Source organism: Physella acuta, unplaced genomic scaffold (assembly GCF_028476545.2).
Source record: "Physella acuta isolate Inbredline_101_S28 unplaced genomic scaffold, ASM2847654v3 ptg000324l, whole genome shotgun sequence".
Taxonomy (NCBI): Eukaryota; Metazoa; Mollusca; class Gastropoda; family Physidae; genus Physella; species Physella acuta.
The window spans coordinates 125088-152400 of NW_026731843.1; the positions used below are offsets into that span (position 1 = coordinate 125088).

At 38.2% G+C, this 27313-nt stretch overlaps 3 protein-coding genes across 3 annotated transcripts; 2 read left to right on the forward strand and 1 right to left on the reverse strand.

The window, feature by feature from the left end:
* Positions 1 to 1113: 1113 nt before the first annotated feature.
* Positions 1114 to 4765, forward strand: LOC131940620 (UDP-glucuronosyltransferase 1A8-like). Its single transcript, XM_059299327.1, has 3 exons — positions 1114 to 1273; positions 1378 to 1484; positions 3218 to 4765. The coding sequence occupies exons 1-3, from the start codon at positions 1114 to 1116 to the stop codon at positions 4763 to 4765; spliced, it is 1815 nt and encodes a 604-aa protein (XP_059155310.1).
* A 1646-nt stretch (positions 4766 to 6411) lies between these two features.
* LOC131940652 (transcription initiation factor TFIID subunit 9B) lies at positions 6412 to 26536 on the reverse strand. The gene is made up of 6 exons (XM_059299369.1): positions 26395 to 26536; positions 16536 to 16672; positions 15759 to 15890; positions 10014 to 10071; positions 9495 to 9617; positions 6412 to 6679 (listed from the first exon to the last, which is right to left on the reverse strand). Exons 1-6 carry the CDS (start codon positions 26513 to 26515, stop codon positions 6477 to 6479), a joined length of 774 nt encoding a protein of 257 aa, XP_059155352.1. The 5' UTR covers positions 26516 to 26536; the 3' UTR covers positions 6412 to 6476.
* Positions 13593 to 15279, forward strand: LOC131940650 (UDP-glucuronosyltransferase 1-2-like). Its single transcript, XM_059299368.1, has one exon. The coding sequence runs from the start codon at positions 13622 to 13624 to the stop codon at positions 15167 to 15169; it is 1548 nt and encodes a 515-aa protein (XP_059155351.1). The 5' UTR covers positions 13593 to 13621; the 3' UTR covers positions 15170 to 15279.
* Positions 26537 to 27313: the final 777 nt, after the last annotated feature.

Consider the following 27313-nt stretch of genomic DNA (forward strand, 5'->3'; position numbering starts at 1 on the left):
AACCAAGAAAAAAAATCAACCGCAGTCATGGTTTTAGTTCATATGAAGAATAATTTATTATTAAAGAAATAAATTTAATCGAAATACAATAATAATCATACTATAATTGAGTATATAATTGTAAGCGAAATATAATCTTGAATTTTAATCTAATTTGGTGATTTTGCCGAGCATACATAAATAACACAACACACACGTTTAAAATCCTCGCATCTTCTGTATGCGGCTTTTTTCTGTTTTTTTTATTTTTAAATTTTTAAATAATTTTTTTTCTTTCGGCGAAAAACTATACTAAATTAACGAAGCATAATACGTGTATTTTTAACTGTTATTCGAGATCAGCATATTGTAATTGTTGTATTTGAAAGGTATAAGTAAGTACAGGAATATTTAAACATATTCTCTGTGAATGGTGCCATAAAAATGTTTTTTTAATAGCAATGGTTATGCTGCTTTATTAATGCTTATGTGGTGGTGTGGTATCAACACGTGAAATTATTCCGCAACACACAAGTTCTGTAGTAGATCTATATCTATAACATTACAAACTCACCAACCCAATTCCTCAATACATTTGAGAACAGGCTGTAAAAAGGTAAGGGTGTAAATAAAGGATATGAAATTATAAATATTTGGCCGCAAACTCAACTTGAAAATAAATAAAAAGGCACGTGTCATACGCATAATTAATAGAAAATATATGCAAAGTTTATTATAATTTTTTATATAAGCCAATGCACATACACAGCCTAAAGCTCTACATACACTGCCCAATGGTCCACATACATTGCACAGGGTCAGTGAATGTGGGTCAGTGAATGTGGGTCAGTGAATGTGGGTCAGTGAATGTGGGTCAGTGAATGTGGGTCAGTGAATGTGGGTCAGTGAATGTGGGTCAGGGATTTGTGGGTCAGGGAATGTGGGTCAGGGAATGTGGGTCAGGGAATGTGGGTCAGTGAATGTGGGTCAGGGAATGTGGGTCAGTGAATGTGGGTCAATGAATGAGGATCAGGGAATGTGGGTCAGGGAATGTGGGTCAGTGAATGTGGGTCAGGGAATGTGGGTCAGTGAATGTGGGTCAGGGAATGTGGGTCAGTGAATGTGGGTCAATGAATGAGGATCAGGGAATGTGGGTCAGGGAATGTGGATCAGGGAATGTGGGTCAGTGAATGTGGGTCCGCGAATGTGGGTCAGGGAATGTGGGTCAGGGAATGTGGGTCAATGAATGAGGATCAGGGAATGAGGATCAGGGAATGTGGGTCAGGGAATGGGGGTCAGTGAATGTGGGTCAGGGATTTGTGGGTCAGGTAATGTGGGTCAGTGAATGTGGGTCAGGGAATGTGGGTCAGTGAATGTGGGTCAATGAATGAGGATCAGGGAATGAGGATCAGGGAATGTGGGTCAGTAAATGTGGGTCAGGTAATGTGGGTCAGCGAATGTGGGTCAACGAATGTGGGTCAGCGAATGTGGGTCAGGGAATGTGGGTCAGTGACTGAGGACTCCAGCTTAACGACACATTTCGTTTGAAAAGTCTGACAAAAAACACAAGTAGGGAGTGGCGTTGGTTTACACACGTACATTGAACATTTATCAGCCCACTGTGTTCTGTATGTATTCATTACGTGTTCATGTATACAAAAAATTGATATCGATCAAGTCGAATTTTCTAATTTAATGCTGGGCAGCCTTCAGATGTAAAGGTTACATTATACAGCATAGGTGCTTTCTCTAAATGACGTCATACTCTTTGATGAGGGGGGTCTGACGATGTGTGACGAGGGGGAGGGGGTGGGTCAGAAAGTGTGACGACACACTTTGGGATTTATAAAAGCAGTATAAGATACTGAATTTTAGCTGTTGTTTCAATTTTTTAAAATGCTGTCTTTGTAAATTTTAATAGACATTCGTAACATTATCAGTGTTTTTAAAAAACATAAATTAAAATTTTGATGGGTTTGAAGCTTGAGGTGTGACGTCATTTTAGTGGTCGGGGGCACTCGGGGGTCTGGCTTTTTGTGACGATAGTGGGGGGGGGGGGAGGGGGGGAGGTAAAAATCGTCCCCAAAAAAGCGTGACTTTTTTTTATGGATAACATCGTAATAAACATTTTCTCTACCTATTTTGTAGTAGTTACGGACAAACTGTGGAGTCATACATTTTTGTTTGAACACGAGGTGATGACGTTTATATAATAAAATGACGTCTATTTTCCCACCGTCTTTGTCCTGGTTTTGATAAAGGAAACAAAAGAAGGATAACCGTACCGCGAATACACAATCATTAGTTTAAATGGTGTTTGTATGACGGTCGCTAAATGAAGGCACCGCCCAGTTTAATGAACGGGTTGAATACACTTCTTAGAAAGTAACTTAACTGGACTAATGATTACTCCCCCTTGTACTTAACTAGACTAATTATTACTCCCCCTTGTTGACGTTGTTCAGTAGACTAGATGCCCCTTAACTGCCACACATATGGTAGAGTATGGTTTTAGCTTTATAAAATTTTCATTCGATGGACAGCGTACATACGCCTCTGAGAACAGAATGTTAATTAGGATAATACAGCTGTTGTTAATTAGACAAATGCAGACTAAAAATGTCTCCTAACAGCAACACATAATGCGCTGTATGGTTTTAGCAAAGTTGTATTAACATATATTTTCCATAAGATCAATAAGCCATTCTGAATAAAGAATTTCTTTACATATCATTGAGCGCCTTGACTTGTGTCAGTTGAATGGGATGAGTTTATCAATGACAAAACGTTTTACTATTTAACCAACATTTTAGAAGTTCTATGAAAACAATTTCGAGTTTGAAAAGGTAAAGATGTAGCATACATAGAATATATATATATATATATATATATATATATATATATATATATATATATATATATATATATATATATATATCAGAAATTTAAATATATATATATATATATATATATATATATATATATATATATATATATATATATATATATATATATATATATATTATTATTATTATTATATTTCTTTAAATTTTAGTAGTGGTTTTTTTTTTTAAACAAAGCTAAAATAAGTTTTTCCCACGTTTTTTAAATACTTTATTTAAATTTCTGACTGACATATGACTTGCTCTGAAATGTCAGAGAAAATGTTATTCAAAGACTTCCCGCCTCATTATGAAGACAATATAAAAACCAAAATCAACTCGTTTTATTCCATTAGGTGACAATGTTGGGGCTCAAGTTTCTCGTCTTGACCTTGAGTGTCGATGTACTCACGCCAGTGGGCAGCTCACGTGTCGTCATGTTTCCTGGGTTCCTCAAAAGTTTTTTCATCCAACACGCCAACATAGGCCAGGCTCTGATCGACCTGGGTCACGAGGTGTGGAGTTGTATGCCAGAGTACCTGAGTAGTTCAAACCTGGTCAAGTTCAAGGACATCAAAATCTTAAAGTATGGGGAGGCGCTGGGAGACATAGAGCAGCAGTACATGCGCAATACAAACTTTGCTGATGAATTCTGGGATGGAAAAGACACCGATTTATATCAACTTGTCGGGTTAGCAGAAGTATATAAATATTTTACCAGCGCAGTTTTAGAGGACAAAACTTTTATTGACAACATCACAAACTTGAAGGCTGATTTTCTTGTCATTGATGGGCTTATGCTTATGAGAAATATTTTTGTTCTTCCATACAAGTTGGATGTTCCGTTCGCTGTAGTGGGATTTCTGCACGACATGGTGATGCATAGAGTGCCATTCAGCCCTGCTGTAGAGCCAATGTATCCTTATAAATTTAACAACAGAATGAACTTTTATGAAAGACTAACCTCCACCTTACGTACGCTTTTAGAGCTAAGCTATGACGTATTCTCTGATAGTGACATTGTGACTAGAATAGCACCAGAAAAGCCCTACACTACAGTTGGTGATATTATATTAAAAGCTGAAATTTTTATTGCCGAACTTGATCACATCCTAGATTATCCCAGACCAATGTTACCTAACACAAAGTTAATTGGTGGATCTTCTGTGAGTGAGCCAAAGCCTTTGATTGGTGAATTTAAACAGTTTGTTGATGAAACAACCAATGGGATTGTTGTTGTGTCTTTTGGAAGCAAAGATATGACATTTCCTGTTGATATTTTGAAGACGCTCTCGTCTGCTTTCAAACAACTCGAGTATGACGTCATTTGGAAGGTCAACATCACCTCTCCTGCGCCAAACAAAATTCTGACGTCACACTGGATTCCACAGAATGACCTACTTGGTCACCCAAAGACCAAAGTTTTTGTTTCCCATTGTGGTAAAAATGGCCAATACGAGGCTTTGTATCATGCTGTGCCTATCCTCTGCCTGCCTATCTATGGTGACCAGTTCTACAACTCAGAAAGAATTCGTGTCAAAAGCTTTGGACTTATTGGCGACGTCAGGAAAATTACAACAGAAGAGCTAACATCTTCTATCAAAGAACTCGCCCACGACAACAAATACAAAAGAAATATCGAGAAAGCGTCCAAGCTATTCAAAGAACTTTACAAAGTTCCATCCAAAGAAGCCGCTTACTGGATAGATCACGTGATGAAGTATGGCGGAGACTATATGAGGTCATCAGGACAGGAAATGCCGTTGTATCAATTTCTTCTTCTTGACGTCATCGCTTTTATAGCAGCTGTTCTGTCTGGAGTTGTCGTTATTTTTGTCCTCATTGTCAGGTTTTGTTGCCGATTGCTGTATAAACACGGAAAATATAAACCAAAGACAGAATAAAAACTTGGTTTTATAACGTTGCACATATTAAATTTTTTTTTTTGCGACTATGCACATAATGCAGAACTTAATTTGACCCACCCTCAAATCACTTCCTGTACACGTGCCAATGTAACCAATGAGCTACACCTGTGTCGACTATACATCCCCTGGCTTGCTGCAATACACTTGTATAGCCAACAAACACGGATTTTGAAATAAATAGTCTCATTTTTAGCGCAATTTCCATACTGGACAATTGCGATTATTAACTCGTCATTTCTGGATGGATGTGTGTCCGCAGCTTTAAGTAGTATCTCCTCCTCAACGAAGCAATATCGAGGACTAGTTCCAAAGCAAATATGTTAAGCAAGTTCCAAGGATGATTGTGGGCCAAAAAAATTCCCGGAATTCCTTCCTGGATTTCCCGGAAAAGCCAAAAAACCTCGAAAAAATGCAGTTTTTGGCCCATATCTCGGCAACCAGACCACTTAGCGACTTGAAACATTTACCAATCGATTCCTGCCATAATTTAGAACAATATTGCCGAAGAAAGTTTTCAAAAATATCCTTTCGTTCGGTCACAAAAAATTAATTAAGGAAATTGCGCTTAAATTGTCACTAGACTTTTTATTAACTTGTTTTTTCTTATACGGGCATAGTTAGCATGAGCCAGCCAGACTGTATCAGACGAAGAAAGAAAATATCTTCCATTGCTGGTGTTTGCTAGGTCCGTGTGTCTTCACTAATATTGTCTTGTCGGATTTGAAGAATTCTTTTTAAAATAGTTTTAACAACCATCGTTTTTACCATTATATATAAAGGAAGAAAATGTTTAATTTTTTTTATTGAAAGTGCATATAAAATCCTATTATTATAACTGATTTTTATCTGTTGTGTGTATTTTGTTGTGAATGGCAACAGACCTAACTAAATTGATGACACGCCAAAACACTGGCTGGCTGGAAGGTTCTAGAAAGATTAGACATTGTCAGCACCATGCAAATGTCATATTCTCCAATATAGAGCAACATTTCTAGAAATGTATTTTTCGGATATTGGATGAGCCAGAAATGCATATATATTGTAGTAACAACATCCATTTCTATGGGTCCATAAATATTAAAAAAAAGAAATGCATCGACATTGTAGTTTAATAGCTACCTTCAGTTTATATTTACTGACAGATGTTGTCTGTAAGATCCATCCCTAATAGTATTTGGTAACCTGTGATATTTGTGTGAGCTTTCTACAGATTGGAAGTATTTTGTTTTAACATTTGCACACACTATACCAAACAAACAAGGCTAGTAGTACTCACATGTATAAAGTTTATTTACAAAGTGACATTGTTCAAAAATTTTTTACAAATGATCAGTCATCATGTCATAATTACAGAAGTCATATATTGTCATGTCATAAATACAGAAGTCATATATGTTGTTATAGTCATATTTACAGAAATCATATATTGTCAGCCATATATTGTCTAAAGTATAGAAGTCATAAATTGTCTAAACTATAGAAGTCATATACTGTCTAAAGTATAGAAGTCATATACTGTCTAAACTATAGAAGTCATATATTGTCTAAAGTATAGAAGTCATATACTGTCTAATCTATAGAAGTCATATATTGTCTAAACTATAGAAATCATATATTGACTCTAAACTATAGAAGTCATATTTTGTCTCTAAACTATAGCAGTCACATACTGTCTAAACTATAAAAGTCATATATTGTCGTAGTCATCATCTTCAAGTTTCCTCTTCAAGGGGTTGGTTGTGATTGAGATGGTTGGTGTTGACACGGATGGTGTGGTTGGCGGGACAGGGGTTGTGGGCACGGGGTTTGCTGCCAGGGTTGTGCTGGAGGGGGTGAGGCTGATTCCACCTGTGCTGATGATTCTACTCATACCTGAGGCACCCAGAGCTCCTAGAGAGGGAAAATGTGGTGTTGAAGAATACTGTAATTATTGTATTATTGTAGCAAGATAAACAAACTAGAATCTATACAAGGTACATTTCAACAGTTGAAGAAAAATCTATAATAATAGTTTCGCTGTCTGTCTGACAAGAACGCTCTGTCTGACAAGAACGCTCTGTCTGACAAGAACGCTCTAGAGAAAACACAAGGAAATTAAAAACATGCATAGTATTTCGAAAAACGAAGTATGCCACATTTAGCATAGAGTTGAAAATAATCTCAAGGCGGAAAGTGCACACAGTAATATAATGACGTCATTGATTATCGCGTAAACATTGAATAAAAAGGAAATTTTGTCTAATCTAAATGGTTTGCGTGAAGAGTTTCTTGCATACAATTCTTCGGGTAGGGGCGAAGCCCCACCCCCCGCGTAAGAACGTCTGAGCCCCCCCCCCCCCCCCCCCTCCCCAACTCAAAAGAAATTTCCTCATCGATACTCTATAATAAAATTACCGCCTAATTAATGTGTCTAATCTAAAAAGTGGTTTTCTTGCAATGGGACGGTAGACATGTTTTTTTTTTTGGGGGGGGGGGGGGGGGGGGGGGGGGGGGGGTGGAGGGGTTGGTGGGGGGTGGTGTGTGGGGGGGGGGGGGGTGGGGGTTGGTGTGTGGGGGGGTGGGTTGGTTTCAGTGTTTCTTTCAGACTTTTTCCTCCCCGGAGAGGGGTGGGGGTACTTGAAATTTTCGGGGGCGGGGGTAGAATTTTTTTCTGGGAGGGGGCGGACACTGGAAAAAGTATATAATTATATTTCGTTGAATGGGACGGTAGACATGTTTTTTTTGGGGGGGGTGGGGGGGGCGGTGTGTGGAGGGGGTGGTGTGTGGGGGTGAGGGGTGGGGGTGGGGGGTGGGGGTGGGGGTGGTGTGTGGGGGTGGTGTGGGGGGGGGGTGGGGGTGGTGTGTGGGGGGGGGGGGGGTGGGTTGGTTTTAGTTTAGAGAAAAGAGACAGCACTATCAGCCTAGCGCCCGTTGTACCCTTCCTCAACGGGCCATTTTTCTCGTCTATAATAATAGTTTCGCTGTCTGTCTGTGTATCTGACAAGAACGCTCTGTCTGACAAGAACGCTCTGTCTGACAAGAACGCTCTAGAGAAAACACAAGCAAAATAAAAACATGCACAGTAATTCGAAAAACGAAATATGACGTCGACACATTTAGCATAGAGTAGAACATAATCTCAAACCAGAGAGTGCACACAGTAATATGACGTCATTGATTCTCGCGTAAACATTGAAAAAAAGGAAATTTTGTCTAATCTAAATGGTTTGCGTGAAGAGTTTCTTGCATATAATTCTTCGGGTAGGGGCGAAGCCCCACCCCCCGCGTAAGAACGTCTGAGCCCCCCCCCCCCCCCCCCCTCCCCAACTCAAAAGAAATTTCTTCATCGATACTCTATAATAAAATTACCGCCTAATTAATGTGTCTAATCTAAAAAGTGGTTTTCTTGCAATTTCTTTAATGCAATTCTTCGGGTAGTGGCTAAGCGCGACACCAGTGTTTCTTTCAGACTTTTTCCTCCCCGGAGAGGGGTGGGGGTAATTGAAATTTTCGGGGGCGGGGGTAGAATTTTCGGGGAGGGGGGCGGACACTGGAAAAAGTATATAATTATATTTCGTTGAATGGGACGGTAGACATGTTTTTTTTTGGGAGTGGGGGGGTGGGGGTGGGGGGTGGGGGTGGTGGTGTGTGTGTTGGGGGGGGGTGGTTTCCTCATCGATAATCTATAATAAAATTACCGCCTAATTAATGTGTCTAATCTAAAAAGTGGTTTTCTCGCAATTTCTTTAATGCAATTCTTCGCGTAGTGGCTAAGCGCAACACCAGTGTTTCTTTCAGACTTTTTCCTCCCCGGAGAGGGGTGGGGGGTACTTGAAATTTTCGGGGGCGGGGGTAGAATTTTCGGGGAGGGGGGCGGACACTGGAAAAAGTATATAATTATATTTCGTTGAATGGGACGGTAGACATGTTTTTTTGGGGGGTGGGGGTGGGGCTGGGGTGGGTGGGTGGGTGGGGCTGGGGTGGGTGGGGTGGGTGGGGGGTGGGGTTGGGGGTTGGGGGTAGGTGTGTGTGGGGGGTGGGTTGGTTTTAGTTTAGAGAAAAGAGACAGCACTATCAACCTAGCGCCCGGTGTATCCTTCCTCAACGGGCCATTTTTCTCATGTTATGAAGAATACTGTAATTATTGTATTATTGCAATAAGACAAATAAACTAGAATCAAGTTCAGGTACATTTCAACATTTGAAGAAATAAAGTTGCAATGCTGAAGTATAATTTTATCATTGTATTATTGAGACAAGACCCTAAATTAAAATCTATGTAGGGTAAACTAGAACAGTTAAAACACAGATTCATTGTAACGCAGCTCAGTTTTTCTTCACAAAATTACCAAGATATTCAAAACTTGACACCATTAACTCAGATGGTTGGAGTTATATATTTTAAATCATTTAAGCCTTATGAATTAATGATGAAACAGATGAAATCTACTTGATCTGCCAAACTGGCTGCCTGGTCCAAAAGAATATTTCATCCATAATGAAGTTTGAAATCCTAGGTAACACTAAGTACATAGTTATTGGAGTCTATGTGTATTCTTAAGTTTCATGCTATGCCCTGCCCTATACCACCATGAAAGTAAGGAGCCACTTACCTATGCCCAGCCCTACTTTATAAGACCATAGCACTATTGTACGGGCCAGAAATGCATATAATGTAGTAACAACACCCATTTCTAATAGTACTAGAAAACATGGGTCCACTTACCTATGCCTGGCGTGACCCTAACTGTGGGTTTGGGTATAGTTTGAGGCTTGTTGAGAATGGTTACTGTAGGCTGAGTTAAGGTTTTGGTCACTACAGCCAACGTAGGTCCTCCAATACTTTTCACTGAAATGTGGGGGAATCAACGAGAAAAATAAAGTATTGTGGATACAAGTAATAGTCATTAAATAAACGACTGATTTATAATTAGAGCTGTCAAATAAAGAGTATCAACACTGGTCAGTGTGATATACAATATATCAACAACATATACTGGACAGTGTGGTATACAGTAATTCAGTATGCAAAAATATTTTTTCATGTAGTATCAAACTCACTAAAATAAGATTTTTTTTCTCAGTTCCTAGTTCACATATAAAGATACTTTTAAAAAGAGATTGTAACAAAAAATATACTTAATACAAGCAATTCACTACTGCTTCATACAGATTTTTCTCAATAGGTTCGCAATAAATCATTTTAAAACAAACATTTAACCTCAACACTTGGTAAATTTCCTACCTTGTGAAGTCAAGCCAATTCTTTGACTAACTGGGAGTCCATACTGTACACTTCGAGGCTGAAAGTAAATATGGAGTTAAAAATTATGACCTTGTTGATCAGTACTAATTAGCATAATTAGTATTGTCAATAAAACCTAAAGCTGATAAAACTTATCCTAGCCATCAGCCAAACCTGAAGTAAATCTTAATTCATACTAATCTTTTTTTTCTTACATAAAAACACAAGAATGGGGTCATACAAGAAGGGTGTATTGGCCAACAGGAACAACTGTGTTACACTAAATAATATTTAAGTTATGTAAGTGACTTGAGAGAATCAAAAAGGTAAACACGCGAATGTTTGCCAGAGATAGAATATTCTACATGCTGTGATCTCAATAGGCAAATAGGTGCCGTAACAAAGTTTCTTTAAGTTTATGTTTGTTATTTCATGAACCCTGCCTACTTCCACACTCCTCATGACATTGACACATGCAATAGGTAAGACAAGGAGCATACAAGGTCTACAAGAAGAACACAGGCAGTGAATACATGTGGAGAATCTGGTCAATGATTGAACAGGTGACAGGTTTTGATGAAACATTTGTATAGTAAATAATAGGAGGATAAGTGGCAAAATATTTAATAGGCAACTCTATATCTTGTCCACACTAAAGTGACAACATGAACTTTCAGAGGCTACAAAACAAAATCATTATGAAGAGAGATGAACAAGTCCAACACAGAAGACCCCTACTGGATCTATGAGGGTAATTCTGTACTACAGATATGCAGATGGCATCTATCCACAGAGGACCAGCTGGTAGCTGTAGGGTCACAGAGCATTCTATCCCCATTTTATATCAACATATCCCACTGTATTCACTGACCAGTGTATAGGAATCAATGGTTGACATTTTAAACTTGCATAAACTTTTACAAGGGTTTGACATTTGTGAACTTTAATAATTGATGAAGTCAGAGGCGTTGCGATGGGGGGGGGGGGGGGGGGGGGCAGGGGGGGGGGGGGCAGGGGAGACATTTGTCCCCGGGCGCTGATCTTAGGGGGCGCCAAAATGGGTTGGAAAAAAGTAATCGAAAGTTTGAGGGGGGGGGGGGGGGTCCCGCTACGCCTCTGGATGAAGTAACCATAAAAAGAAATGAACATCAGATAGTGTTCAGTTATAAAGGGAGGTAATCATAATGTTGAGTAATAGAAATTCATCCATGAGAAGGGCTATTTCCCTTTAAAGCATTCTGTAAGTGGGTATTTTAACCATTGATTATTCAAGAAGACATAGCACTAAATTTTGGATGATTTACATACATTTTCATACTTACATGACTACTAAAACCAAGCTAATAATTCTATTGTTAGGCCATCTTTAAAATAAAAACGGGCAGAAGTTGAAATTAGGGGTGCAAAACTGAGAAGGAAGCGGTGAATAAACCCAAAGCTGAACCCATGGTACATGATAGAGAAATGTTTAGGACAGGTTCATTAAACTTTTTAAAACTGTTACCAGAGTAGACTGGTGTATTTTACAAATGACCAACAGTATTCTATTGAAGTGGTTTTTCATTACATAGACATGGAGATTTAAATAACTGATTTCCTTGACTGTAGAACCAGCATCAAGGCCTGTCACTGACCCAACCAGTATTTACAACAGTGTTAATAAAATACCAATTTAGGTCCAAAGGTTGAATAAAATACCAATTTAGGTCCAAAGGTTGAATAAAATACCAATTTAGGTCCAAAGGTTGAATAAAATACCAATTTAGGTCCAAAGGTTGAATAAAATACCAATTTAGGTCCAAAGGTTGAATAAAATACCAATTTAGGTCCAAAGGTTGAATAAAATACCAATTTAGGTCCAAAGGTTGAATAAAATATCAATTTAGGTCCAAAGGTTGAATAAAATACCAATTTAGGTCCAAAGGTTGAATAAAATACCAATTTAGGTCCAAAGGTTGAATAAAATACCAATTTAGGTCCAAAATATAAAATCTTTTTGTTACACCACAAGTCTAATTTAGCATCAGTAAATAATCTTAAACTAAGTTCTTCAGAAAATTCTCAGAGATCTTCAAACTCTCTCAGTGTTAAATTTAACTTTTTGATGATATTCTAATGATTGTTATAATAGAGGAAAATGTTGACTAACATAGTGACAAAAAGAACTTATGACGTTGGCACGATCCACTTAACAATTCTTTTGCAAGCACAACTTGTGTCGATATGTGTTAATGGATACACAATTTGTTTAGTTAAATATATTTATTTCACATGATCAATAATTGGATTTAAAATAAAGATTTTCTTTCTAGAAGAATAAAACACAAATTATGAATTGCTGATAAGCAGAAAATAAAGCAACTAGATGGCAGCATATGCTACATCGCGGGTCAGCTCGTTATAAATATTTTTCCTAATTAAAAAAAATTCACTGGTTGGTAGGTTTGTCTCTGCTGCAAATTAACCATACAAATACACACTGATTGGGTGCGGGTAAAATAGAAATGCTGAGTCATGATTTTACATAATATAATAAAAAACCCTGACTGGAAGTGAACCCCAAATATAATCAGATTAAATAAATATTTTAACTGTATTTCTATTTCACTATTTGGGCAATGCCAAATTGAAAAAAAAAAAAAAAAAAAATATATATATATATATATATATATATATATATATATATATATATATATATATATATATATATATATATATATATATATATATAAAACATGTAACCGCCCTTAATTTTTTGAAGCCAATATAACTCTTTATTTATTTAATGTGTTAAATTATTAGTAATTTTATGTAGTAATAAAATAAGAAGCACACAGAAAATAGTTTAACTAAGCTAAAATCTGTAACAATCTACTAGACCAATGTACCACAACACTTCAGTCACACAGATTGAACAATAAGTTGGCAACTATGGGGTAATAGATAGCACTAAAATTTTGGGTAACAGATAGCACTCAAATGTTGGACTAAGTATAACCCTCAATGCCCTAACACCCATAACCCACCCATTCTGTGGGCACTGACTTACACCATAGTCACTGTGCTGCTATCTTCACTACATATAAATCACTTGAAAGATAACACATGGATTGGTAACCCTTGGGTGAAAAACTATAACAATATATTGGGTATTAAATAGGCAGTTTTTTTATGACAACCTTTCTCCAATTCTTGCAAAGAGACAATACAGTTATTAAAGGTAAGAACTTCTTTTACATAGTAAATCCAATGTTGAACTTAATCTGTTCCCAAATTGCATTTTAAGTCCATGATCATAGTCCCATAAAAAAATATTATTCGGTCAGAGCTAGAGAAAAGTCTCAATTCTTATCCCACAAACAATTAATCCCATTGTTATTCAGAGGCATAAAAATCAGGATCCTTAAAGCATGGCTGTTTTACCTATAGGTTACCAAAATTTTTTTTTATCTACTTGAGACAAGAAAAAAAAGCTGCTACTGGATTGCATGGTTGTAAACATTGCTTTTCTTTCAAACTTTTAATTTCCTATGTCAGCTTAATGTGGACTTATGTTTTCAAAATCTCATTTTCAGGTTTTATTTTGTGACATTTAGGACATTATAGAGATGAGGACGCTAACACTGCAACTTGTTTTAATATTTCTTTACCCGCGCCTAGGCTGGGGTAAAACTGTGGTGATGGTCCCTGGCCCGGGGAAGAGTTACATCCTTTACCATGCCAGGATAGCAGAGGCCCTGACAGAGTTGGGTCATGATGTGTGGATGTGCATGTCCCACAACATGACACAGAGGGGCCTGGTCAAGAACAAATCCATTCACATTCTCAGTTACAGAGAGTCTATTCCAGACTTGGAACAAAAGATGGAGAGCAGTCTGAGAGGAAGTAACATGTTCACAGACTTCTGGGAAGGGAAATCTTTAAACTTTGACAGTCTAAAATCAATACTAAAAGTCGTTGAGGAGACCGGGTATGAAATAATGTCAGACGATGATTTTCAGAAACAGATTTTAGGTTTGAAACCAGACCTGATGGTGCTGGAGGAGGCACCAGCATTGAGAAATATGGTCTTGTTACCTTACAAATTTGACATCCCCTTTGCTTGGATAGGAACAGCTCACAACATGATCTTATCTAGGGTCCCATTCTCCCCAGCAGTGGAGACTAATATTTTCTCTAAAGACACCCACAAAAAACAATTTTGGCAGAGGCTGAAATCAACGTTTGAGCATGTTATATCAATGTACTATGATCCATTTTCAGACAACAGTTTTCTCAGCAAATACGCCCCAGAGAAACCTTACAAGACCATCAGTGAAATAGCACTGCAAGCTGAGGTGTTTATTTCTGAAATGGACCATATTCTTGACTACCCAAAGCCAACACTTCCCAATACTAAACTAATAGGTGGATCATCTGCAACTGAACCCAAGCCTCTTAGTGGACAATTCAAACAGTTTGTTGAGCAGTCAAAAAATGAAGTCGTCATTGTAACTTTCGGGGGGAATGATTTTCCAGTACCCGAGCACATTGTTTTGAAAATGATGTCCGCGTTTGAACAACTTCCTTTAAGTGTAGTGTGGAGAATGAACACCACTTCACTTGACCCTAATCAAATATTGACCTCAACCTGGATTCCACAGAATGACCTACTAGGCCATCCAAAAACAAAAGTCTTTGTTTCCCATTGTGGAAAGAATGGACAATACGAAGCTCTATATCATGCAGTTCCTATCCTGTGTCTTCCAATCTATGGAGACCAGTTCTACAACACAGAGAGAGTGCAGGCTAAAGGGTTTGGTGTTGGTAGGGACATCAGAGAAATCAGTGTCACAAATTTGGCTGACACTATTCAGGAGCTTGCCAATGATGGAAAATACAAAAGAAATATACAAAAAGCGTCCAATCTATTCAAAGAACTTTACAAAGTTCCATCCAAAGAAGCTGCTTACTGGATAGATCACGTGATGAAGTATGGCGGAGACTATATGAGGTCATCGGGACAGGAAATGCCGTTGTATCAATTTTTAATTCTTGATGTTCTGGGTTGTGTGGTGGTTGTTGTTATTTTCACTTGCACTGCCATAATTATGTTGGCCAGATTTTGTTACAGAAAGGTTTTGAAACAAAAACATTATAAGCAAAAAACTCTTTAAATAAATTCAACCTAGAAATCAAATTCTATTCCTAAGCTGTACATTTTAACTAAATTCTCTATCGCTGTTATTTGTATTTTAACTTCAATTTAAATTTGTAATAAATTTGTAAATACTGTATGTTTGATAACTTTTATATGTAAAATTTGACAGAAAAGTGTATAACTGTATAAAATATTGGATGTAGAAATCAATCTGCAACCTATATGAGTTGTTTGACTTAACATCAAACACAGCTTTAACTTAAACACAATATATCATCATCAATTTACACATAGAACAGTACATAAGCATTATTTCTTAAGACCTCCATGAATATAAAATACTGCCTAAACTTAATTTTTCCTGTAAAAAGAATTTAACACATTTCATAAAGCTGCACAACACAGTCACGTGGCTCCTGTGGTTGGATTACTTCAGAATTTATGATGCAGAATTTTCACTATTTTTCTTCACAGATGGGAAAACTATGTTTAAGAACTAATAACGTTAGATAGTACAGACCTTTGGTTCTCATTAAACCAAAGTGTATTTACATTCTCTTAAAGGAGTGTTAACTCAAGAAAAATATACTTAGAAAAATACTTACCTTTTTTAAAGTTTTGAGCTTGTAGTTGGGAGCTGTCATGCAGTACCTGTCAGGGGGTAGCCTTGGTCCACAGTAAGGTTTGACTAGAGGCAGGGGCTGACAGTTCTTTTGTCTGGCTATCTCCATCAGCAACTTGAATACAAATTGGCAAAAATTTAAAGAGAACAGAGAAAACTAAATTTCTTTACTAAAATTTACATTAAGTTTAAAACAAATTGACACAAATTTTAAGAGAACTGAGAAAACTAAATTTCTTTACTAAAATTTACATTAAGTTTAAAACAAATTGACACAAATTTAAAGAGAACAGAGAAAACTAAATTTCTTTACTAAAATTTACATTAAGTTTAAAACAAATTGGCAAAAATTTAAAGAGAACAGAGAAAACTAAATTTCTTTACTAAAATTTACATTAAGCTTAAAACAAATTGGCAAAAATTTAAAAAGAACAGAGAAAACTAAATTTCTTTACTAAAATTTACATTAAGCTGCTGAATGAAAATACTTTAACGGAGAAAGCAGAAATAAAAAAGGAAATAATCAATTCATGAAGATGTTAAATAACAAAATATCCAATAAATAAAATTTCTTGATTAAAAAATGAATTATGGATGGCAAAAATTGTGTTGTTGATTTACCCAGAGCTGATGAGTACAAGACTTGATACAAGAAAACCTAAAGCAGCAGGACAGAGTGTTGGTGAACTCTACTTTATCTGCTCATTGACAATCTTGTCTTAAAGCAAGGGGAGGGAAGGCTTTTAAATGTAAAACTTACATCTCTAGGTGGTGGAGTGGTAAACGAATGGTCCATCTTCATTTGAACAGCCAATTTTATATCATCAGTGTCAACAGATTTTTTGTTGGCATGACTTGAATAAATCTTTGCATCTTCCAGTACATCAGTAACATAGCCTGGAAAAACCATTAAAAAACTAGAGTAGAAAGGGAAGTAACTTATTAATGTCTATGTGTCAAGGGTTAAGTTAAATTACATTTATGCAATATGCAGAACAAATTTTGCTCTAACAATTTAAAGTATTTTCCTGTTTTTTTAGGTGAAAAATGAGAAATATTTTACAAAACTCAAAATGCTTAAGAAATATTTGTGGCCTGGTAAATTACAGCATTCAAATTATAAGCTTATTATTTTACTGATCCTGTGCTGATCTAATAACCCCATTTTATCTTAGTCTAAAAAAAAAAAATCCAAAAAGTGTCAACCATAATGTGAACAATTGTTTTTTAACCTAGAACTTCTAGAGGTAATACACTCAAAATTACCATTTTAAAATTATGTTTATATGTCAGTGCTACCAGCATTGTATCAACCTCAACATGACTAAATATGTGTGATAATACAGGCACATTGAAGGCCTCAAAAACAGCATTACCATGTGAAGCTGATAAGGGGATGGCTTGGGTTATGGAGTGGTGTGTGATGCTAAAGTAAAAGTGTCTCAAAAGATGGAACAAAATGTATTTTTTTTTATTACAATCTATTTTTTTTTTTAAAATGTCTTTCTTTTCTAATAACTTTCTAAAACGCTTATTTAACAATAATAGCTTTTACTTTTAATATTAATTTATTCATGATAAATAATATAAATACAGTAGCTTACATAAAAAACATTGCAATTAAGTAAAGACAGGAAACAATTTTTTAAAAAGTGTGTCAGCTAAAATGTATTGGTCTGATTTGTCAGTGCTAGAAAAAACAGGTCTTAATTATTTTTATCTGCCTTGAACTGAAAAAAAAACTATTTCAGTTCTATATTTGTCAGGGCTGAACTTTGGTGGATAGGATATTGATTACTTAGCAAGCAAAAAAATAGGTTATATTCTGAAATAATCTCATGTAAACTATTGTTAGTGAAACAGGCTAATAAAAGAACATAATTTGTTCTAGTTTTTAACTCATCTTCATGCAGCAAACTAAAACTAAAAGAGATCTCTACTCTACTTATAAAATTTCAAGCTCCAGTTCTTGACTTTATTTTATTTTATTAACCATTAATATTCATCCCAGTATTCAAGACAGGGTTCTAATTAGATAACCCACAAGTGATTATAATATTAGTAATTAGTAGTACTGCTTGCTAACCTGGAGGCAGGATCGGTTGCTAACAACAATGTTGGCATCCACACAAGACGTATGACTTCCAAGTATTTTTTTCGCCTTAGTTCCAGTGACCATCTTATGATTACTTTTAAAAAATTTTACCACGAGCAAAATGGAGGGTTTTTGCATTATAAATAAGGTGGCAGGGCTACATATACCAGAATAGCATTTTAAAATTTGGTTCGGAGAATGAAGGCTAAATTTAAAACATAGTTTCATTGCAACAAACAAACCCAGGAGCTATGAATTGAATGGACTACCTATAGCCTAAATTTAGTACTAGTATATTAGATCTAGGCCTAGATTAAGTATATTTTTATAAAGTGACTACTTGGAAAAAGAATTTCCACCCAAGTGGTATCTGGCCGGCAAAAGATGCAAAATGCAATGACCTAAATATTTGCACAGTGGGCTCATATTAAATACTATTAATAGCTGTGAAAATGGATTCAATTTGTTCTTTTATAGCTGTGCAATCGGATCAATTACTATTTTATTTTTATTCTTCTGACAAAACTATCTGTACTGTGTGGTCGAGCAGTTGCATTTCGGGCGGGTTGTTAGGGGTTGAGGGTTTTTAGTACATAGCATTGCTAGCAAAGATTTCTAGTCTATAAAATATTTTTAAAAATCTTTTTAAATAGCCTATTTATTGTTTTTAAATCTACTATTTAAGTAGTTATTGTGTTAATCCTTGTCCCCAGGGGCGGATTAAGCTTCAACGGGGCCCCTGGCTGAAACTTTTTCCGGGGCCCCCCTCAAATATATATATATATATATATATATATATATGTGACCTTCCCCGAGTCTATCCTGCCCGACAACGCCAATTGTAACGAGTTGAACCACTCATGCTACACAACATCGACTACAGTAGAAAGACTCGAAGATGCAGGTTCGCTATTGATCCTTTTATTACATGAATCAAGAAATGCTTCAATATAACACAATGAATCAACAGGAATGTTTCACAATAATAGTCTGAATCAACTGACCCCTAACAGTCCTCACTAGGCTTCATATAACTGAATCCACATGTCTATTGTCCTTCTTAACACAATATAACCAACTTGATATGTCACACAGACTGACTGATCTAAAGCGAGCGATGAAGAGGGAAGAGCACGAGTTCAGCCGTCCCCTCCTATTTATCCCTTGTATCCGTACTCGTCTTCGTACTTGTATTCCTCCGTAATCGATACTTGTACTCGATGTCTCCGACCACTAGTTGCGCAGTTCTAACGTACAGTCCGTGAAATAACATCTGCATCCTATCAATCAAAGTTGACAGGCTGTCTGAATCCCCTCGTACCGTTTCCCAAAATAGCACGCGTTGGCTTTGAGATTGTTATCAGTCCGATCCAATAAGCCACCTGCTATGTTGCATCAGACTGTAATACTGCGTCTCGGCTTATCGTTCGTTATCAGATTTGTAACTAGTGGCTAGGCCTACCCTAGTCACATCCACCCCTGCCTTTTTTTGTGTGTTTTCAACCACAAACAACGCCTGGCAGGTGCACTCCTCCAAAGTCAATCGCACAATCGTAAAAAAATTTTATTATTCCACTCACTGTCCACGACGTCCCATTCGTATACGATTGACAGTTATACCTATTTCACATATCAACTGTGTCTACATCATCTTCCTGAGACACAAAACAGTTCTAGAATTCACATCCACCCTTTTCGTTTGGTGCCTTCACCAGTTCACTTTTATAGCTTTTTGAACCGTCTGTTCTCATACCAGCGCGACCATGAAAGACTTGATGGTTGCTGACAAAAAATTTCGTCTTCCTTCTGTTCCTCAAACTTCTCCGCGGACCACTTATCTGATGGTCTACTGTCTCTCTGCTTCTGGAAGGAACGGGATCCCCTTTGTTGCCGTTATCCTCCACTTGTGTATCGCGGTTGTTCTGTTGATGGTGATATGGTTCCGGGATGGGTATGTGAATTTCCGTTATAGTTTCCGGTTCCCTAATTGTCTTGGATTTCCTTGTGTGTAACTGCTCTTCTTGCCTATTCCAATATTTCTTTAATTGAGCAATATTCGCCCACCGATCCGGTTTGGCGTGATCGATGGGTCTTATCTTAAAGGGGCCACCTGCTACTCTAGGCATCTCCACGACTTGCCATATCTCCTGTCCCCAGAGGTCGTGGATCTTATTTCTGCCTAACGGGTGGCTACGCAGTAATACCCTGTCATTCAGTTTGAGTGGCGGGTCCTTTGTCTGTACCGGCGGTTCCCTTCGCCGTGCTTCATGTTCTAGTCTTTCCTGTACTACCCTGTACATTTCTCTAATTCTTCTCATGTGTTCATTTACATATTCCAGTGCGGTGTATGAGCCAGTCATACTCTCCCTTTTTCCTAGGAACAAATCAAGAGGGAGTCGAGCCTCCCGTCCGAACAGCAACATGTATGGCGCAAAGCCGGTTGTGGCATGGGGTGTGCAGTTGTATAGATATACCAACTCTGGGAGAAAATCAGGCCAACGTTTTTTCTGTTCAGGTTCTAGCGTACGCAGCAAATCATGCATGCTGCGGTTGAACCGTTCACACTGTCCGTTTCCTTTCGGATTAAATGTGGTTGTTCTAGATTTGTTGATCCCGTAGTGGCTGCACAGTTGGTTAATTACTTCTGACTCGAAAGCCCTTCCTTGGTCAGAGTGTAATTGTCTTGGTATGCCATATTTGATGAACCAATGTTCTATTAAGACCTTTGCCACTGTTTTGGCAGTCTGATCTCGCGTGGGCACCGCCACCGTCCATTTGGTGAATACATCAGTCATTACCAACACATGTTCCGTCCCATCCGATGATTGCTCCAACGACGTAAAGTCCATAGCCACAATCTCTAGTGGTTTTGTCGCTAGTAGGTGTCCTGATGGCTGTCTCATTTTGACAACTGGCATTTTCGCATGCTGACACCTCACACAAGCCTCACAATGGCGTTTGACCTCCATTTCCATATTGGGCCAGTAACACCTCCGTCGTAATATTTTGTGCGTCCTGTCCTGACCCTGGTGTCCTGCCCTGTCATGTGCCAACCTTAGCACTTCTTCTCGTAACTGTCCAGGCACCACCACCTGGTGTATTGTCCCCTCAATTTGGTCATGAATTCTCCGCATGAGAACACCATCCTCTATACTGAGACGGTCCCACTGACTCAGTATTTTCTTTGTTTCTCGACCAAATTGTTCTCTTTCCCTTCTTCCTGGGAATTTTTGTTCCTGGACGTATTTCAATAGCGGTTGTAAGCCACTATCCGTTCTCTGGGCATCTCTTATCTTTTTGTGATTAAGGCAATTAAAATCACTACTGTCCATATGTTCGGGCTCTGTGGATATGTGCTCCACCCCGGTCTGCCCGTTTTGCATCACTTGTACCCCATGAGGGATATCTGTTGACGCTCTGACCTCACATATTCCTGTCAGCGTTTCTTCCTCATCGCCCGGTCTCTCGTAAGGATTCCTTGATAAGGCGTCCGCATTGACATTGGACCGCCCCGGGCGATGTTTTCTCTCTAGGTCAACGAGTGCCAATTCTGCTGCCCATCGCTGTTCGATGGATCCCAGCCTTGCTGTACTTTGAAGTTCTTTTTCAATATCGGATAATTTCTCTTCAAGTCTTGTTTGAGACTCTTTCATTTCTTCTAGTTTGCCAACACTGTTCTGTTGTCTACTATTTTTATTTACTTCTTCCGACAACAGACACTTTAAAGATGAACATTTCTCCTGTGCTTTTAATTTGCATGAACTTTTCCTATCCAGTTTCCTGGTTAGACTTTGAATCCCTTTATTAAGTCTACCAATTTTCTTCTTATCATCATTTTTCTCTACCAACAAATTGTTCACTTGAAACTTTTCAACATCCCAGTTCATTTCACAGTTCATTTTTTTCATTTGTTGTGTTTTACCTTTCTTTTTCTCCTTACTGTGTTTCTGTGTCATTTTGTTTACTAAGTCATTACCTCGCCGCTCTGTAGCCTTGACCTGCCGTACAGAGGGCGATCGTTTCACCGGACAGTACCGTGCCATATGTCCGGGTTGTGAACAGGACAAGCAAATTGGTCGACCGTCAGCCGTCCACCGGAGCGATGGAGCGGCAGGTCGCGGCTGTCCAACCTGTCTCTGTTTTGTCCCGTTTTTGCCCTGATTCTCAGCTGTTGACCTGCTTTCTAACCTCTCCAATCGTTGGTCAACCTTAACCAGGTGGGCCAACAGTTGAGCCATTATGGTCTCCATCGTGTCGGCCCCTGTGGGTGGGGATTGTCTCTGTTCAGGTACAGAGACTTTGTCCACCGAACAGTTCGATTGGTCCTCATCCTCGGACCTGCGGATCGCTGAGTTCCTGACCTGAAGGAAGGTCAACTGCGGGTCTTTGTGGACCTCCTCTTTCAACTCTCTTCTTAGGATCGGGGTTGCTAGCCCCTCGATGAAATGGTCCCTCAGTAGGCGCACATCAATGTCAGGTGTTTTGACCTTTACCGAATCAAAGGCCCTGTTCATCCGGTGTGAGTACTCCATCACACTCTCCGCCATTCTCTGCCTTAAGCCTACGAACCCTGATAGCAGTTGCGATCCCGACCGTCTCTCCCCAAAGGTCTCCATAATCAGATCCAGCACCTTATCTGGATCTGATTGGGTGGTTTTATCGTGGCATTTTACCTCTGCCCTGACCGTCTCTCCTATACTTCCCATCAGCAGTCTTAATCTTTCCTCTGGTGACATATATCTTGAGGCCCAGGCAGCCCTGACCTCTTCACTGAACCTGTTGGTTAGGGTTGGATCACCGTCCCCGTGAAATTTGTTGATGTGGGACTCACTGGGTAGGACCACTATATGGATCGGCTTTTTGTCCACATTTTGTCCTGGTCCATCTGGAGGCAAAGGGTCATCTTTACCGTTGCCTATCTTATCTGACTCAGATTGTTGGGCCAGCAGGAGTTTTTGTTCCTTTCCGATATCTAAAATATCACTCCCGCGTCTGCCACTCACACCAAGGAAAAATGTTGCAGCTATGCAGCAGATAGTGTTGCCCAAAAGGGAGATCATGACACATTTCCAGTGTCTAAGGGTTACATCTATCTCTTGGTTGTCATCTTTGCCTAGTATTTGTCCAACAACCCAGTTGGAGATACCAATGACAATTATCTGGATGCTGGTGGTCAGCCCCATAGCTGTCCCCAGGGTAGTTGGTGCTACAACTAGGGGTATACTGAGCCACATGCTTGCAGCAGCAAAAGAGCATGTGACACCAAGCCAGAATGATAATGAAAGGTGTCTCATCTCTGTTCTTTTCAATTTCCTCGATTCTGATTTCAGTTTTCCCTTTTATTTATTTCCTTCAAATAAAAAAAGACATTTCTTACCGTGTGTGTATGAAAAATTTTCCTCGTTCCTCAATTTTCACTGTTCCTGAATGTTCGAATTCACACACACACTAAACACAGTTATGCACAAGGTTGACTATGGGTGCCTCAACCGGCAAGTCTAGTTGAATTCATCCTGATCGCAGCGCCAAATGTGACCTTCCCCGAGTCTATCCTGCCCGACAACGCCAATTGTAACGAGTTGAACCACTCATGCTACACAACATCGACTACAGTAGAAAGACTCGAAGATGCAGGTTCGCTATTGATCCTTTTATTACATGAATCAAGAAATGCTTCAATATAACACAATGAATCAACAGGAATGTTTCACAATAATAGTCTGAATCAACTGACCCCTAACAGTCCTCACTAGGCTTCATATAACTGAATCCACATGTCTATTGTCCTTCTTAACACAATATAACCAACTTGATATGTCACACAGACTGACTGATCTAAAGCGAGCGATGAAGAGGGAAGAGCACGAGTTCAGCCGTCCCCTCCTATTTATCCCTTGTATCCGTACTCGTCTTCGTACTTGTATTCCTCCGTAATCGATACTTGTACTCGATGTCTCCGACCACTAGTTGCGCAGTTCTAACGTACAGTCCGTGAAATAACATCTGCATCCTATCAATCAAAGTTGACAGGCTGTCTGAATCCCCTCGTACCGTTTCCCAAAATAGCACGCGTTGGCTTTGAGATTGTTATCAGTCCGATCCAATAAGCCACCTGCTATGTTGCATCAGACTGTAATACTGCGTCTCGGCTTATCGTTCGTTATCAGATTTGTAACTAGTGGCTAGGCCTACCCTAGTCACATATATATATATATATATATACATACACATACATACACATACATGTAGTTTATATAATGACATGTCACAAAACAGAGGCCTTCCCAGAAATACAGGTCGAATGGAATAAAACTAAAGGTTAACAAAAGCTATAGCATAGACAAAAATGTTACATTTAATGTAATGTTAAATTACATTGAGCAATGAGAGCATTTAAACTAACCATTGTTTATTTACTATTGCAAAATAAATTATGAATACATACATTTATTACATTTCTTTTTACTTAGAACTAATTACCAAGTAACTTTTATAGGGAACATTTTCGAGCTTTCCTGATAGCAAACTCTTCTATTGGTTCTGTATAATTCAGTGAGCTTACAATGTCATTTTCTATGCTCATTAGTGAGAGCATACTAAGTCTCTGCTGTCCCATAGTGCTTCTAAGATCGAGCACTCTCCACAGATAAATTCGAAGAGCAATGTGTACATTTGGAAACCTCTGAATGCACTTGAATCTATTAATAATAAATTATTTTGAAGATATACACTAAACATTTTTAGCTGGGTACCCCAAAATATGGACGAAGATTATAAATTCATTACTTATTGGGCATAAATATAATATTTTATGAATGGTGGAAAACCTACGAGGGGGTTAATTTTTCAAAATGGCCGCCTTTGTCATAGTTACCAAGATTTTTCCACCAATTTTTTTTAGCGGAAATGCATATGCGGATGTATTTTAATAAAGCTGTAAAGAAATAACTGTTTTCTAATGAGTATTAAAAAGTTATCAAGACGAAAACATTGACTACGGCTAAATTCCAAGGAATTCACAACTCAAATGTTTTAATGGGTGAAACTTCGGGGCGGGGAGACAGTTGGGGGACATGTCGGGTGCAAGGGGGGAGGGGAGGGGGTGGTAGATGCCATGCCATGCAATAGAGTCTCATCCGGTTTGGTATTACCGTGAGGGACAGCGGTAACACCTTTATTTATAGGCTTTTTCTCTCTTGGCCTGTTTGGCAATTCCTATAGTGCAATTAATACGGGTGAGAGTGTGCCTTGAACTAGATATGTTTCACATTTTTTTTATCTCAAAAGGTCAATAGTTTAAAAAAAAAATACTTCTACATCGGTCCGTGTCTAACCATCCACTTCGCTATGTCAGTCCCTCCCTACAACTGGGACGTTTTTTTCCCAAATTGAACACCTATGTAACACATACTCTCAAAACAAATCGTCTACCGTCAAGTTTACACCGTCCTTATTAGTCACTACCAGTCTAGTCTTATTTTTATCTATCTACGCTATGACAATACGCAAACAGCCCCTCATACAAATAACCCCCACCCCCACCCCCCCCCTCAGCCTCGACACTATATGTTTTAAATGGTTTTCAAAACATTTTCAATCGGTAAAGATGTCAGGTAGAGGGACTGCTGGTTAAATAAGGCAAAATTAAACATTAAAGATCAGAGAGTATCTGATGGATCTTGCTTGTCTTGGCACATTCACTGATAAAGTTATTATTTAAGTGATGCTTGTTAACACTTGGTGAAATTTTAACTCATACTTCTGACATTAAAAAAATAATTTAACTAAGTTTTTAAAAATCAATGATAAAGTAATATTTGCTATAGTTGAGAAATCAAAATTCGGGGGCCCCTAAAATTCGGGGGCCCCTGGCTGCAGCCCTTTCAGCACCCCCCTTAATCCGCCACTGCTTGTCCCATTAAGACAAAACAGACCAAAACATGTAAATGACAAGAAAAACCAGGTAATTAATAATACTAATTATAGAGCTGTGCGCATCTTTTTTCGGGTAGAATCTGCCATATTTTTAAATTAATAATTAATAATAGGCCCTATAGATATCTAGATAGTAGATTCTAGCTAGGCCTAGGCCTAATGATAATTAGTATTAATTAGGCCTAATTATTATGATATGCAGTCAGTTAGAATGCATAGTCTAGCTACACTAGCTAGTAGATTAGTAATAGTAATGTATGTGATATGTGAATAGAATATTCAATATAGATTATAGATCTATCGTTTTAGCCCAGTTTTAGGTACGTAAAATCGCCCGCGACTAGATCTAGTAATGTGAAAAACAGGTGACTCCTTAAATTTTAATAATTATTTTACATTTTATTCTAGATCTACTTCTTAGGATCTGCTACACTTCTGAGTTCTAGACGTCTACTTAGTACTACTTACGTCTACTAGATCTAGAATCTAGATCTAGTAACTAAACACTTTAAACAGAAACTGCTATCGAAAACTGGTATTCTAGATCTACTTTCGTAAGGAAATAATTCGTAATAAATCTTAAACTTACGATATGTGAACTCCAACATCTGATTTATTAGACGTGGTTCTGATTCTAAAACTCCCATATCTTTGAGAATAGCAGACATAACTTGGGCATCCTTCGGTGAGCTTTTTGCTGCTGAAGACATTTTATTATTTAGCAGAAATCTAGATCTAGATCTAGATCTAGACTCTAGATCCAAATTATTGCAATTATATTTTTGAAGTTACCTCCCTTGAATTTTTTTTATTTTAAATTCGTTATTTCGCTTTTTTTTTTTTTAAAGAAAATATTTCTATATATTGTAGGATAATTAAAATTGATTTAAATTCCATAGGGTCTATGTTGACATAATCTAGGTACAATGATGGGCAACATTTTAGAGAACAAAAATCGATGTTTAAAAAACAACCTCATATAGGCCTCAATTTTGAGGGCAAAGGGGGGGGGGGGGGTGTTGGCTGAGGTGTAAAATCATTGGGGTGGTCTGGCTGTTTTTTTTTTTTTTTTTTTTTTTTTTTTTTGACGATGTGTGACGGACGTAGGAGGGGATGGTGGTAAAAATCGTCAAAAAGCGAGATGTCATTATGACTTGACTTACTTGACTTTGTCCTCTTTGCTCCTTATGGAACATAGGGCCTCCACCATTTCCTTCCATTTCTTCCGATCCCCGGCTATTAATTTTGTCTTCTCCCAAGACATCCCTGTTGGCTTCAGTTCTTCAAGAAGACTCCGCCTCCAGGTCTGTCTTGGGCGCCCTCTTTTCCGCTTTCCCTAGGGGTTCCACTCAAGCGCTTGGCGTCAGTGTTTCTTCCAGACTTTTTTCTCCGGGGGGCACTTGAAATTTTCGGGGGAGGGGGGCGGTAGACTTTCTTCTTCGGGGGGGGGGGGGGCGGACACTGTTGAAAGTATATATTTTCTATATAAATTATATAAATTTCATTTC